We start from the raw sequence: 16397 nt of genomic DNA on the forward strand, positions 1-16397 counted from the left end.
TGCTGGAGGTTATGTTGATTCGTCAGAAAACCTAGCAAGGTTTATTAGAGGTTTCAGTCCTGAACAATGAAATCTTAAAAACACAAAGTGTACAGTTCAAAACTATGATTGGGGAACTGAAACAAATTAAAGGTCTAATGCCCACTTTGGTCAGGCCAGTCGGAGACCCCCAGGAAAGAGATGTTGGTGGGGAGCAAGAAGTGGTAAGGGATATCCAACCACAGAAGGAGGAGCCAAGTGTATATATATATATCGACACCCGATGATCGTAAAAAAACGTGGGGAGAGGAGGAATTACAAGCAGTTCATCCCACGGTCAAGAAAGAGGGGGAACCTCCCAAGCAAAGGCCAAATCCCAAGGCAGCAGCGCAGTGGGAAGGGAGTAGTGAAAGAACAGGTGATTATAGGTAGGAAAGTGCCCCCAGAACCTAAAAAGTTCAGCATCCAAGAAAAGGAATAACTGCCAGTAGCCCTGACTAGCAGAGAAGGCGGACAAAAGGTAAAGGAATCGCCAGGAGAACTAAAGATAAATCTAAGAAAACCATGCGGGAAAAATGGGGTGATGAGGCAAGAGGGCTGAGAAAGATTATAAATGCAGGACCTAGTAACCTCAATAGTAGTAGGGGCCTTAGGAAGAGAGGCATTGAAGAGGAATATAGCAGAAGTAGGGAGGATGCTATAGAGGAGGGCCTACCGGGAGTAGAGCTAGAACAATATCAGGACCTGTGGCTTTTTCTGGAGCCAACAGAGCAGAGAAAAAGTGGGGAAAAAGTTAGAAAACGAATCCCCCTAAACCGCTCCCAACTCCTTTTTTCATTGTCAAAATGTGTAAGGCTACGTTACGTTAGTTCGGAGGACCTTAGAGAAGTAGGGTTCACAGTAAACAACAAAGGGGGCAAAGTAACTAAGGTTCTCCTTTATTCAGCACTAGTAAAAGCAGCACTGGAAAACGCAGAATATGAGCTGCTAAAGGAGGGCATAAGATTATTAAAAAGGGAGGAAATGCTTACTGATAAGCAGGGGAAGTCATTTCTGAGGAATCATGCCGGGTTGGGAGTACGGCAAATAAGAATGATCAACTCCCGCTGGGGTAATAAAGAAGATCTTGAAATAACTATAGCTCCTAAAGAAATAAGGAGAGATGGGACTGACCTGTTAGCCGGGAATAGTTATAGAGCCCTAGCATACTCGGAGTATGAGGAAGATGGGTGCATGAGTGAAATTGACTAGGAGCAGCCTGTCCTTACTATCTTGGAATATAATAGGGTCTCAAGAAAGTTTCAATAATATTCTCAAGAGCAATGACATTGTGTGCCTACAGGAGACTTGGCTGTGCGACGAAACCCTAGTTACCGAAGGGTTTGCCCATCACCTGAAAGTAGCATGGAAGAACCCTTTTGGTAGACCCTCATGAGGGCAATTGACGTTGGTATCCACAAACATTTCCAGGAAAATTGACCACCTAGAATTAAAATGTAAATGGGCACTAGGTAGTAGAGTGCTAACACTGACACAGATTAGACCCCGAAGAATAGATCCCTGGTGTAAAGATTTGCTAAGCGCCTAAAATATAGAGACTGCGATATTCCCTATTGGCGACATTTCTCGCCAAACTCAGGCTCTTGGACAATTGTTGGGTTCCATGTGCTTGCTATGTGCCAAGCGCACATTCACGATAGGTCAGCAACCTTGTCCGATAGACTACGTGTTTACACATGCTTGGAGCTTTGAACTAATTAAGCATTTTGAAGTAGTAAGAATGGAAGGCAGTGATTACTACCCTCTGATGACAAAAGTATCTGTAAAAAGGGGTACTCAGAGAGAGAGGGCTCTTCAAGTACATGTAGACTACACAAAGTGGCTTACAACCCGTATTGCAGAAGAGCATTTTACAAAATGAAGTGCTGTTCAGACTCTCACACTAGTAAAAGCTCCATTTGAGGGCGATAATGCCTGGTATGAAAACACAATAAGTCAATTGGTAGAATGCCTAAGGGTAAAAATTAAATGTGGTAAACCTGGGGCTAGTAAAAATAGACCCCATACTAATAATAGTCCATGGTTCGATGAGGAATGCCGCAAAGCAAAAGCTTGTATTAGACAAAAGGAAAGAAGACTTAGAATAAGGTATAAAGAGGAATTGCTATCTAACCTCCAGAAATTAAGGATAAAATATAAAACAATCATTAGGAATAAAAAAAGAACTTATGAAGACAGTTGCTGGGAAAGTTTGCTAGCGGTAATCGAATCCAAAAATGTGAAAGGTTTCTGGAAATTGGTACAAGAAAGCTCCGGTAAAGTATTAGGGTCTCTGCAGTGTTCGGTCCCCGAAGATAAATGGGTGGAGTATCTGGGGGAAATCTATGGGAAATGGCCAATGTTAGATAAAACGAGAATAATAGCGTGGTCAGATGTGAGGGGAGAGACAAAGGAGCAGCCACATTAGGAAAATAATATCGAGTTTAAACCTAACCCGAGCAGCTGGCCCTGATAACCTGCCGGCAGTAATTGTAAAAACAAAGGTGGTGGTCAGAGTTGTTTGTGAATATGTTCATGGGGATCCTCAATACAGGGATTGTGCCTAATAACTGGAGAGGAGCCATTGTAAGGCCAATCCATATAAAAGGAGACATAAATGCCCCAAATAATTATAGATTAATAAACCTCCTAGATATAGGTGAAAAAGTTTTTGCCAAAGTAATTTTGGGATTACTTAAGGAGTGGGTGGAAGAAAATTGGATTGTGCCCCAGAACAGGGAGGGTTTAACAAGGGTCACTCAACGGTAGACCACTGCTTTGCTCTCTGGTCCATTGCGCGGAAGGCAATCGAACAGAGGGGGAGTTTGTTCTGTTGCTGGGTGGACTTCCACGCAGCGTTTGATCTGGTGGACAGAGAGCAGCTGTGGGAGACTTTGATGGGGTACAACATCCCAGGAGATATATTGGACCTGATTCAAGCACTGCATACCGAAAATTAGGCCCAGATAATCCAAGATGTAGAGGGGAGTTTATCTTGAGAAATCCAGATTGGTAATGGGCTGAGGCAGGGGTGCGTACTGGCCCCCCCTACTTTTTTCCCAGTTTGTTGCTGACTTGCCCCGAACTCTTGGTAATGCAAGAGGGGCAAGCACAAAACAAGACGGGAAACATATTTCATGTTTACTTTACGCCGATGACCTGGTAATTATGGATCAGACGGAGATTTGGTTTACAAAGAAAACTAAACAAGTTTAAGGAATTCTGCTATGTCAAAAAACTTGTTGTTAACATGGAAAAGACAAAGATCGTATGTTTTGGTAGAAGAAAAACAGGGTTCTCTTGGTTTCTGGGAACCGAGAAGTTGGAAAAGGTAACAGAATATAGATACCTGGGGATTTGATTCGAGAGGAGCCTGCATTGACATACCCATCTTGACGCACTAAAACTAAGGGCATCGGCTTCAGCGAAGAGGGAAACACTCTGAAAAATCTATTCTCCTTGCCTAAATCATCAATGGTACAGGCAGTGAGACTAGAATTGGGAATTACCTCATGGGGTATAACAGTTGGCATGGCCCTATTATGTTTCTGGCAGCGCCTGGGATTGGGAGAAGAACAGAAAATCTAACAATGGTGCAGAAATGAGATTGTAAACAGTGAGCTAACATGGGCCAAAGAGATCAGAGCCACTATCAATAAGGCGTGTTGTATGATAAAGCTTACGCTGTGCCCCCAGTCCTTCCAACTCAAGATTGATAAGAGGGAACTTAGGATCCTGGGAAAAGAAAGCTCCCGAGTACAGGACCAAGATTACCTCTTAAGGAAAAGTTCAGTTCTCCATATGGTCTTATCGAGGAAAAATGAACTACACTTTCCTGACAGGCTACCGAGCTGCTCGTTAAGGCGAGAAGTGTTAAGGTTAAGAATCGGGGTAAATCCATGCTATGGAAATAATGGGGTAAAAAGATCCATGATAAACAGTAAGGGAAAATGCACCTTCACTTTAGGAACAACATGTGATATCTTACATATATTACTGGATTGCCAGAAGGTTTTAGAAATTCGAAAATAATTTTTATGTCCAATTTTTTTAAAATATGATATTAAAAATAGGGCGCAAGCAGTGAATCTTATAGTGGAAATGATTACTTTAGATATAGCTTGTGCTATGGGAAAATATATTGAAAAAGTTAAAGAGTCTCTTAAATGTAATGAGTCGTGAGCTGCCTATTTTAAAAAAAACGTACGTGGCGAATAAGCCAGGAAAGGGTAATAGTAGAGTGAAGAGGAATATATGAATTTATGAGATTAAAAATGAATTGCTCCTTTAAGAAGCTTTTAAATATAATTTTAAAATGATCTGAGGATTAGAGGCCGAAATAATTTATTTTGAATACAGAGATATTACCTTTATGAGATTAAAAATGAATGGTGTTTTTATAAAGCTTTTTAAAATAATTTTAAAATGTTTGTGGATTAATGGTCGAAATAAAGTGTTCTGAATATAGAGATATTACCTTCTATACAGCTTACAATTTGCACATACAGTTTGTTGAACCTACTGGACCGTATTTGTGTCAGTATGAACTATAGGGTAGGTTGTTATTTCTTTCATTTTTATCTACATATTTTTAACAAATGGTATGTTGTCTATTTGTATACTTTTATGGTTGTAAAAGACCCAATAAAGTTTCTGTTGAACTGACCTGAACTGAGAAACGAATCCAACTGTATCAAAGAAACATGCATGACAAGGAAGCTGGCAGAAGGTTTAGCTAAAGATTCTGAGATAAGAATGTCCAAGTTCTTAGCTACATTTCCCTGGATGATGTCTACATCCTGTGCTCCATTTTAGACTATCCAAGCAACCAACAAAAAACTTTGAGAATCATATTTAAGAAATGCGAACAATGTAAGCTATGTGAAAAGCATAATTGATTTCTATGTTAAGGATATGTCAATGATCTCTGATTTGTCTTGTCATTTTGTGTCCAGCACCCATTTGTATTAAGATGTGTATGCTAAGGATAAGTCATGTTCAAGGTTGGTTTCTTCATCCTGACAACATGATAATAAATAATCTTCTATAGTAGACATGAGAATATGATAGGCAATCAATCTGATAGCTAATTCATTCTTCTTCTTTCATCTATTCCAAAGAAAATTTGAAATGATAAACTGTCACCCAAAACATTTTCATTCAACTCATATTCTTCAGGTAGCAATTTGTAAGCTTCAGAGACAAATCATAAAAATATTTATTTAATGGATACATAAATTGCCTCTTGAATAATACAGTGTGTGCAACATGTCTGGGGTGTGAGGTGAGAGAGGTCAATTCTCATCCATCCCAGATGAAGCAGTCAACTTACCAAGGAAGTCTTCTTCATTTTCCACTGTTTCGTTGACCTTCCTGGCAACTCGGGCTACAGCATCTGCCATTTTCTTTGCCTGAAGGCGTAGCTCCAGGTCACTTGACTCCTGGTTTTCCAGCGCTGAGCAGTTCCCAACCAATCTGAGGCCAAGAAAGCAAAAAGTAATTTGAAAAGGTTTGGTTCTCCCTTTATTTATCACAATAAAAAGAGCCAACCAATGGCCTAATCGCAAATTAGAGTTCAATGGATACCACTTACATCAAATAAAACTCAAACTAATGCATAGATAATGAGTGCCCTGGAGAAGTGGACGATATGCCAGGGTTTAGCATTTATGTGGTGCAGAAAATAGCACCGAATCTGAGTTTCACCTTTAAAATGTGGTTTAACTTGGGGAATTTGGAGAATTTTTGCACCAAAATCCACATCTTTTTATTAAACCTTATTTTAAGTTTTCTACAGCCTTGCGTAGCATAATGACCTAAACAATTGTCATGGCATAAATCAGTTATAATCATAGCATACATCACTTGTGTTGCATTGTAAAGAAAACCAGACTTTCAGATGTTGTCAATGGGTTAAAAAGGTAAAGAGCAATATACATGTGTCATATTTAATAATATAGTCGGGCCTAACGTCATTAAGCATAATTGACATGGTGTGAAACTCGGCAGATGGTTGAGTAGACACATAGACTATATGCTATAGAGCCTTCTGATCCATCGCATAGATTGACACTGCGATTGATGGTCAAGAGATTAATGCCTAAGTATTATATTATGATTTAAGCACTTTATTAGCAGAGTGACTCTTCTATGATCCTGATGAATGCCTTGAACAATTTCCGTCACCTGGGCAGAAACATGTTGGGTATTCTTTTTCAACCCTACATTCACTTGCATTTTAATATACTACTACTTAGGCAGGAAGAATAAAGGTGTTGCCCCTAGGTAGATAGTTTTTTAGTCACACTATTTCTTTTCTTTTTTTGCACTCTGCCCCTCCTTACCATATTGAGTTGGTAGAAACAACACGTGCTTTGCACTCCTGCTCCTTCCCTCTTTGGGTAAAGTCGTAGCCCACACGGGGTACCTTGCGGTCCCCGTGTGCTGGAGGAGCCCAATGATGAAGCATGTCACACTCGGGTGAGTGAGGGCTTTCGTCCATAACACCTGTTATGCCCGGCCCTTTTTTGTGTACTACTATTCACAAGTTTTAATAGCGCTACCCTATATTTGGTGTGAGTATCATATTTAATAACGCCAGCAACCAGTTCAGCACATTCCCTCTATATTACAGGCACTCACTTTCACCCTCTACTAGTAGCACCCACCACTCTCCTTACGCCGCACCTCAGGCTGCCTCCCCATTTTATCTCATGGCTCGTACTTGATTATTTGTAGGTTCTAGTCAGCGCTCCCGGCTGTGAACTAGTCACAAGTTTGCTTTCCCCTTCGCTGGACACAGCAATTGTCCCAGTGCGAGCCAAGAAAGCTTGCTAAGGATCCCAAATATCTTTTGGAAAACTACAATTGGTAATAATTCTCGGTAAGCATCGGACTGTGCATTACAGCATGCCATGTCCGCGTGCCATTATTTTATTATCGAAAGTGGACCCTATGCCCATCTTAGTGCTATTCTGCACCTTCCGAGCAGCAAGCTTATGGCCACCAGGCACCTCACTGCAGTTGGGATGTCTTTTTCATAACCTAGTAAAGACAGCAAAGGAGCCATCTCCATGCTCTCGCCTATTATCTCTTCAAGATCCACTTGCACCGCCTGCCAGAACCTCTGTATATCTGAGCAAAGCCATACCACAAATGCGCGAACCCTGAATCGCCCGCCGCACAATGGGCGCAGTTCGCACTGTCCCAACCAAAATCCACATCTCCTAGTATTTGGCAGGCATTTTTCCCCCCAGGAAAATGTTGGCATCCTATAATAAATATAAATATATTTTGGTATCCTATAATAAATACAAATAAATATGAATAATAAACCTTGTGGGTTTGATCAGTAACATTTATTTTAGGATGCACACTTTGTAGCATCTGGCAAGTACTAGGAGCAATAAACTTGCGGCCCCTGCGCAGAGATGTTTGCACAAGGATTGTTAATTACCGAAACACACATAATAATGGCTTAATTACTCAAGTCGCGATGTGATAAGTTGCATAATCATCTAATTTTATCAGACAAAACAACTGATGGTGTATGTTTGTTTGATAGGCGATGTATACAATAAAGCTCCTGAGTGATACTGTTAAGTTGCAGGACTACCTAGACAGGTCTCAAAATGTTAGTGTTTTGTCTACAGTATTATCCTGTTTGTCTTATCCAGGCTCCCTTAAGTTGCTTCAGATTTATGTTTGCTTCCTACAGTTTTAAATGCTTGAGGAATGTTTGTATTTTGTATACAAAGGCAGGGTTTGGAAATTCCCTTCATGGAAGGTCATTGTTCTGGTGCATACACGCCAGTTCTTTTAGGTGAATGCAAAGGTGATTTTGCCATCTGACTTGGTCCACCAGTGCTATGAAATGAGTCTATGCACTGAAACAACTTTGTTCAGGGAAAACAAAGATTTAAAATCACAAAGTTAAGGTGCCATTTAACTGGTTAAAGAACTATGGCAAGAAAATAGTGAAAATGAAGAGAGAGAGCAGAAGATTAAAGTCTAGGGCAATATAGTGGGAAACGGCGCAGATGGCATATTGCGCCAGGACACCAAGTTGAATCTCGTTCTTGTTGTATGTAAATTTCATTTTAGTGTGCATTAAAGTACTTTTCTTCTTGAAAGTAAAGCACCGGGGTTGCGCAATTGGTTATTATGCTTACATGTATTTTTTGCATGCTGGTCTTGAGCACCCTCACAGTACCTCCCTGAAAAGCCTGTGACTACCACTGAGAGTCAATTGCTCAAGGGGTTCTACCTGGTAAGCTTGAAGAGCCTTAGTAGGATGAACCCCAAAATTTCAGAGGCATTACCCAAGTCCTCACAGTTGAGGCCCATTAGCCTATGCTTGCTCTACGGTCCCTGATTAAGGCCTGCAGAGCTCCAATCCTTTTTGACTTTCTTGTAGCATATAACTCCTTGGCCCACTATATTCTTGAAAGGTGTTATGAAAAACTATTTCAAGTATATATTGCTCAGCCTATTGGTGGCTCGGAGTTTCTTTCAGAGCAGAGGGTACAGACCAGAAATGGCACCATCACTTCATCATCTAATTGGGTTACATGCTGGGTTCCTTGTGCCTTTTGCTGGGCATGAGGAGGATCTGTTTATTCACTACCTTGACTGCCTGAAGAAACAGGCGCCATTGTGCCACTAAGCACTGAATGGTATACATGAAAAGTGTCATGTGTCTCCTTAAGAGGATCTGAAATAGGAGGCAAAAATCAAAGAAAGGAAAGCATCTCTGTGAGAAGTTGGCCTAGCATATGCTGGTCACTAATTATAGTGGCCACCTTGCATGAGTCCAATTCGACTCTTATGGTAGATAGGTTTAAGACAACCTTTAAAGGAAGCTATCCTAGTGGTAGCTGTGGAGAGCAGCCTTCAGGCTAAGTCTCAGAGGAATGTAAAGCAGCTTGTTTTACCTTATAATCTCTTGAATTACCAAATGAAAGGACACCACACAGGTATATATATCAAATATATATGTATTTATTACTACACACACTCTACTAATCTCTTTATGAGATTAGAAGTCAGGAACATATGCAAATATCAACGTTTCACAATAAGTTAAGCACAAATATGGCTGGGGCCCTTGGAGCGTACCAGACCATATACTAAAAAAGAGGTTTAGGAAAGTCGACTTGCAAGGGGACAAGGTCTAGGGCCTGTAGAAACGCTGGGGCTTCACTGCACGCGTCTTCACGGGAGACGCGTGCAGTGTGAGAACACAGCCATGGGTTCCCTATTGATTTCAATGGAGCAAGTCACGGTTGGATTTTTAAAGTTTAAGGGTACTTCTAGGAGGTCTACAAGCAAGTCACTTACAACGTAAGTAGTTCGAGGGCCAACACCCACAGGAGCACTGGAGTGCACGAGTTACCTCACCCAGGGAAGCCGGGTGCATAGGTGTCTTTTGGTGTCGGGTCGCGTCGTCATTTTCTATGGAAGCCGAAGAAGTTTTGCTGCTTGTGAAGACTGAAGAAGTGTCCGTGGAATCCAAGGCTGGATTAAAGATGAAGATGACCTGAAAGCAGAAGGGACAGTGTTCACAGTCACTTGCCAGTGACCCGGGGCCAGGAAGATGGATGCCCACGGAAGTCGGGTGATGTTAGGTCATCAAGGGTGTTTTGACTCTTCAGCCACGAGGTCCAGGAGGCGCAGAGGACAACCAGGAGCTGGATTCGGAGTGTCCCACGAAGTCTGCAGCTTACTGAGGTGTTGGCAACCGGATTGGAGCCAACAAGCCTTGACAACAGCAAGTCTCGTGGAAATCGAAGAAAGTCAGCGGTGCAGACCAGCAAGGTCTGAGAACCTCACCCAGTGAGGGTAAGTGAGGGCAGGTCTGGAGCAACCAGGGGAGCCCTTAGGTTCGATGACAAAGTCTTCAGGGGATCCACAAGCCAACGGGCAAGGGATCGCGAAGACGCCTCATGAGGATTCACTTCACAGAAGCCCACGGTCACTCGGGACGAGGTAGGCCTCTGATTTTCTAGGGAAATCCTGCTGGAAGCGTGGACCATACGTGGTCCAATGCACAAGCTCGTAGAACATCATGAAGGGGTTGCACTCGACAATAGTGCACGGTACCCGGGTATTGCTGTTCCTCATCACTCATGGGGTCCACTCGCCTCAGCTCTGCTGGGAACTCACAATGGCCGTCGAGAAGTCAGGAAATCCACTTCCGGGGCTGCAGGGAATTCGGACTCCAGCAGAAAAGTTTGCGACCATTGATTCAAGTTTTGGTGCCTGCCAAGCAGGGGAGTCACTCCTTGACTCCAAGGGAGATTCTTCTGTCTTCCAAAGGTAGTGGAACGTCGAAGGACCAGGATTCTTCTTGTAAAGCGTCGTCCAGGGATATCTAACTTGCAATGGCAAGGGTTCCCTAACTTATACTAAAAGAAAGGGAGGGACTAGCTCTATGACCACTCCTCTGGGAGGGTCAGGGGAGTGGGTGGTTACACCCACTTCCCTTTGTCCAATTTTGCACCAGAGCAGGGACAGGTAGCCCCTGAACCGGTTTGAGCTGGTATATGCACAGAGGACGCAAAAAAACGGTAGGAAAAACGAGGGTCAAGGGGAAATTTAAAGACCTGCACGGAAAAAATCCCCTAATAGCTGTATATCAAACGACAAGGAATCCGTGGGTCTAGAGAAATAATGCTAAATGCTAATACCTGCAAATCTGAATGCTTAAAGAAAACGAAAAACAGTCCTCATGAAGAGGACGAAGTCCCATCACCCACCGAAGTGGCATGCTTCATCATCTGGGGCCTCCTCTTAACCACACCTGGTGTGGTTAAGGAGCTACAACTCCTGCGTAGATGAGAGAGGAGGAGCTTGCGGATGTTTTCTTAAACTTAACACCCTAGATGGACCATTCTATACAGAAACTAAAGCTGCCTAACGTGTGGTGGAACAGCGTGAAAAGTGCAGTGTGAATGAATAGTGTATTAAAATTGACTATCTAAAGAAAATTATATTTATTCAGTATCCTTAGATGTCAAGAGATAAAAACATGGTCAACATGTTTCAGCCATTAACGATCATGCTCTGTGATCATGGCTTTCTTCAGGACCAAATGTTACTACTGCAACAAAGAACAGAACAGGGTGAGAAAAATCTCAACCTAGACTAAATTGGAACGATACCACCAACAGAATTACCTACTCATCTAGTAGTAAGTGGAACTGCAGGGGTTCTTATGAGTCACATGTTCAAGACAAAAAAGAAGAGCAAGAAACAGGGAAACATATCAATACAGCAAAAAGGTTGGAGGCATAGCATGTAGTGATTAACAAAAATTGCAGTCAGGTCTGCAACAGGCCTGCTTACCCGTATTAAATCGGGGATAATCGCCTCCACTCCTGGTGACAACTCAGGGCGTGAGGCAGCGCTCTAGTGGAACAAACATAGACAAACTAGTATAGAAAAAATATCTCATTGATGGTACTGTGATCTTATAACAAGCAACAAAAAATGTGGCTGACTGCCATGTGTGTCTACAAATCCTTCAACAGTAATGATAAAGCTGGAGGTGCAGTGTGCGAAGCTCACATACACCTGGACAGGTCCGTTATACAGGTAGAGGCCAGTCAATAAACCAGAAGTGCAGATGGACCACCACCTGGCTCCATAATATTAGGACGTTATAATATGATGCCTTCACTGGGTTCACAATGATGAATCAGATGGTAAAACGCCCGGATCAGGGTTACCACCTATAGTGGTTTAAACACAGTTCAAAAAGTATATTTGTCGAAGTTATACACATAATATAGAAATAAGGGGGTAGCGCTCTACTCATCCCAGTGCAGGACTTCAAAGCACTCTAGGAGTGAACCCACCCAGCCCCAATACACTGAATCCTGTCTGGAAGGTGGTGACACCTCCCTGTGACAGGATGCCTATTGTTGGGCCTCCTCCACTGCGAGTTTCAGTCAGCAGCAGGAGGGCAGCCCAGTGTCTGTGCAGGTGGCATCCATTTTGTGATGCCAAGGCTCTTTCAGATTTCTACCGTGTTTCCACAGTGGGTACATGTCGTCCCCTCTAGAAGGGTGGGATCATACTCCCACACCAGTTACTGGTGTGGAGGTATGATTCCAAGTTGTTTGACACCAAACACGACATGTTTTGATGCAGTCATTCCAAAATTAGCATTTACCGGGAGGTTAAAATACACTTAAGAGTATATGGTTTAACCGCATCCACAAACAGCCACAGAGAATAGACTCTGCCAGCTGCAGAGAGGTCCTGCGCATGCAGAAGCACCCCTTCACATTGTAAACCAAGCACCCTGCCCTCAGGATTGATAGGGCCTGCTTTAGGGGTGACTGATAGGTTTATTTGTGTGTGTACGGTGAGATATAGGAGCCGATACCTCAGTGAGGAGTGCTAACACTACCTCACCCAGGCTGCAGTAGCAGGCCTATGGTGTCAGATTTAGTCTGCTTCCCAAGGGTGGCATAATACATGTTTCAGCCCCTGGTAGGCCTGTGAAGTACCTATGCCCTTGGTACCTAAGGTACCATATACTAGGGGCTCATAAGGTACCACAGTATCCAATCACAAGTGCATCTAATATGCACACCAGCCATTTAAGGGAGTAAGCAGATAGGCTGGGGTCCTGGATAGCAGGATCCCAGCCAGACTAGTCAAAAACCGTTCAAACACCAGGAAAAAAGTGGGGGCAATTATGCAGTCAGATTCCACCTTCCTACAATCTCCATGGCACTTTTAGTAATCTTTATGGAAGATGAAGATTAGAATTAAAGATAATAGCAAAGCATCAAATTCCTACCGAGGAAGAGTAAGGAGAAAAGCCAGGTCAGGTTCCAGAAGTAGAATGTAGTAGAAAGTTACAGAAGGAGGAAAAATAAGTGATGAAAAGGGAAGTAAAATTACAACACGATGAAAACCAAGGAACAAATGCATTGGCAACAAATTCTTCACTTAAAAGTGCCTCTGTTTATATCATTCTAATAGAAAATGACATCATACCCAAAAGACCATACTTCATCTTTGATTAGGATCCTCATATAATATTCTATGGACAGATCACCAACTTGGAAAGGCCATATTATAAACTTGACCACACCACACATCTGGAAATAATGGTGTTAGCAAAGAAGCCCGAGTTAAACATCTTTCACCCAGCACTACAGTCCACGGTGCTGCTGGAATAAATCTTACCACAGACTCTAGACAGCTCACGGAACAAATATTCAGGCGGCTGCAAATGCAGAGAAACCAAAATAGTCCTGGGAGAGTGGGTGCTAATTCATACACTGGGGATGATGTCTCATAACATGCCCCCAATTAACACAAACAATGCTGCTTCTTCTTCAACACACACAGGGCTTCCGATAAGTTCTCAGCACAGATCTCCCTCTCCAGAAGATCTGCCTTATCGGAATGCTACTGAAAGAAATTCCAAACTAACAAAGGAACATGAAATGAATGTGCACCTTCTTAAGAATGCTTACTAGAAGGATAATCTTCCCAGTGGATCAGGAATGGATAACAACTTTGAACCTTCAGAAAATCATATATATACTGAAACTAATATTCCAGTTGCCTTTGAACTATAAGTGTAATTTCAGATGAAAGCCAATAATATGGATCAGGAACACATAGATTTGATTGAGATTAGTAAATCACAGTGAATCTTCCATGTATGCAACAACTTCAATCGAAATACCAAAAAATTGATTTAATGAGTTATCACAAATTGGACTCAAAATTGCAGTCAAAGCATGGACGGGCAGAAAACAAGTATAGGAACAAAAGAAAACTGAATTGTGATCTTGATTTCGCTTCTGAACAACACAAACATTCAGACAAAAGCTGCCTACACTTCTGTAACTTACTCAAGTAATCAGCAGCTGAAGTCACCAAATGGTCAGTACAAGGTGAAAATGGAAAAACCCTTGAATGAAATCCTTACCTTCAGGAAAAAGGTGAAACTTTAATAGTTACACTTTTATAAAATAATTCCATTATTGGCAAATAAGAGGACCTGTTACCTTGATTAGCATTACAGTAACAGCAGATACTGCTCTAAATTTATATACTTTGCTCCGTGTGCTAAATGGACTGATGAAGGTAACCAAAAAAATAGCTAGTACAACACTCAATGCTTTACAAAAATCTAGCCAAAAGTGGGAATATCTTGAATACATCTAAAACAAATGACTATGAGGCAATCCACAAATTTGGAAAATATCAGTCAGTCAAAGCTCTTTATTTTGGTAAGATACCATAAAAGAAACAAAGATTCAAGATAAACTTCGCACATGTCGATAGGGGGACAAGACAGTACGTATGGGAAGACTTGACAATGCAGTTAAAAATGACAATTCATAAAAAGTTAAACTAGTGCACAATATAGTTTTAAAAACAACAGATATCTTATCATTCAAGCTTACATCACAGAGTTTTATCAACCAAGGAAACGTTGATGTGCAAATTTGGCAAGGTCCCTTATCTAAAGTGCATGTGCATTGGTTAAAATAATACAATCATAATCAACGCACGATTATATAAGAATCAATTATAAAACCAGTCATCACAAGGAAAACAATTGGGCGGCAATCAAGAATGTACATTAAGCAAGAAATATAAAGTGACTATTTACATTTTTAAGTTAGATGGCCAAAAAGGTACTTAAAAAGGCAGGGGATCATGTCTGCAGTTCTCAGTAGTTGGCCGGAGGGCTGTCTGTGCCCTCCTTCTTTTCGCCCATGAGTGGCCGAAACATTTCGCAGTTGCGCACACGAATAGTGGTCTTGCATCATATTTCAGTATGGACAGGGCCTCTCTAAAGTCTCTGGTGCCAAATTGCCTACAGACAGGAGTCAGCCATTTACTCCTAGGTTTTGCATATGTTTTACAGGCAAAGAGGAGATGGCTGATAGATTTGTGCAAGCCAGGGCAACAGGGGCAGCCCTTTTGCTGTGCTCCATTGGCCGACCATGAGTTTGTAAATACATTAACAGCCAGGCTGCCATGCCTAAATTGGATATATAGCTTCCTATCACAGCCGGCACTTTAATTATGTCAAGGTAGTTTTCAAGAGTGCGGCTGATTTTGAAATCTCTAAATTCTTCGGTTAGTCTACCTTGGGTGCCAACTGTATAAGCTTTAAGCTCAACCCAATCCCAAGATAAAGAATTTATCTGTCTTCTATTGTGAGTTGGAGGACAGGCAATGTTATGGCCGGAGAGGCCTATGCTGGACATGAGGCTTTTGACAAATTTGATCCAGCCTATTTTGTTCGCAGCGTCTAAGGCACAAACCTCCTCAAAAGCTGCAGCATAGGACGTCAGTTCTGGGGTAGAGACCATCCGCTGCCAGAACAACAAAGGGCGATAATGGGTTTGATGCCTGTGTCAAGCCATAGTGGGCAAAGTAGGGTGCTTTGCGGAAGAGATGTCAGGTTTCTAAGGAACTTGTTCTCCAGGGTTGTCAGGTCACTTGCTCTTTCCATACCCCACAGCTCGGCTCCATAAAGAGCGCTGCTCACAGCCTTGCAACTATATAGTTTTAATGCTGGTGCAATTGGCTTGGTGTAAGAAAAGCAGTGCTCCTTACGCAGAGCCCCGGTTACCTGGGAAAACCTGAGGTAGGCCTTATTAAGATGGTGCTTCCAGACCATATCCTCCGGCAGTTTTATTCCCAGGTAGTCGAAGGAACTCACTCTCTCCAAGAGAGTGCTGCCTAAGAACAGTTTTTCCTTGAAGGACTTGTGGGGGTCAGTCAAACAATGCTGGGCCATTTCCTCAGCTGTTGGTTATTTGGGCAAAGAAGAAAATGGGCCATCTTTGACAAAGTATCCATTATCACCATTATCACATGACATTATGCTAAAGAAGGAAGTTCTGTTACACAATCTGCACAGAACATATGCCAAGGTTCAGGGCCCACTGAGCCTTTGTGACCGGGAGTTTCTGAATCATGACACATCTTCTTTATATCCATTTCTAATTCTTTAGTACAAAGAAGGATAGGTTGTTGATTAAAATACAGTTAATGTTGACAAACTAAGAGTCTGTAGATGAAGATCAGCTATAACATTCTCAGAATCAGAGATATGTTTGAAAGTAAAATCAAACAGTGCACTGAAGAACGTCATATCTTGAGAACTGGTCTTGAACAGAAGATATGAGAAATAATATACATTCCAATGAGCTCTTTGAATTTAAAATGGCTTTTTACACCCCATAAACAGATGTCTTCCTTCAGTACAAGTCAACTTGGATGCTAAAAGCTCCAGTCACATTCTGACAAAACATATGACAAATAAAAGATAGAATGTTTTGTAGTAAATAGGTTCCATCCATTTCGCCCACAATGATTTTTCACATTTG

At 41.9% G+C, this 16397-nt stretch overlaps 1 protein-coding gene across 4 annotated transcripts in view; it reads right to left on the minus strand.

Annotated features, from left to right (window-relative positions):
* The window catches only part of LRRC20 (leucine rich repeat containing 20), a 1457380-nt gene that overhangs the window by 1338487 nt on the left and 102496 nt on the right, over positions 1–16397 (minus strand). For 3 of the 4 annotated variants that reach the window (XM_085603858.1, XM_085603861.1, XM_085603857.1), the window contains one exon: positions 5351–5493. In XM_085603858.1, the coding sequence (XP_085459984.1) occupies positions 5351–5420 (70 nt within the window). In that variant the 5' untranslated portion in view covers positions 5421–5493. Of the gene's footprint in view, positions 1–5350; positions 5494–11364; positions 11428–16397 lie in introns of those variants that run through there. The other variant, XM_085603866.1, reaches the window with a different exon arrangement.

The sequence above is a fragment of the Triturus cristatus genome, chromosome 1_2 (genome assembly GCF_964204655.1).
Source record: "Triturus cristatus chromosome 1_2, aTriCri1.1, whole genome shotgun sequence".
Taxonomy (NCBI): Eukaryota; Metazoa; Chordata; class Amphibia; order Caudata; family Salamandridae; genus Triturus; species Triturus cristatus.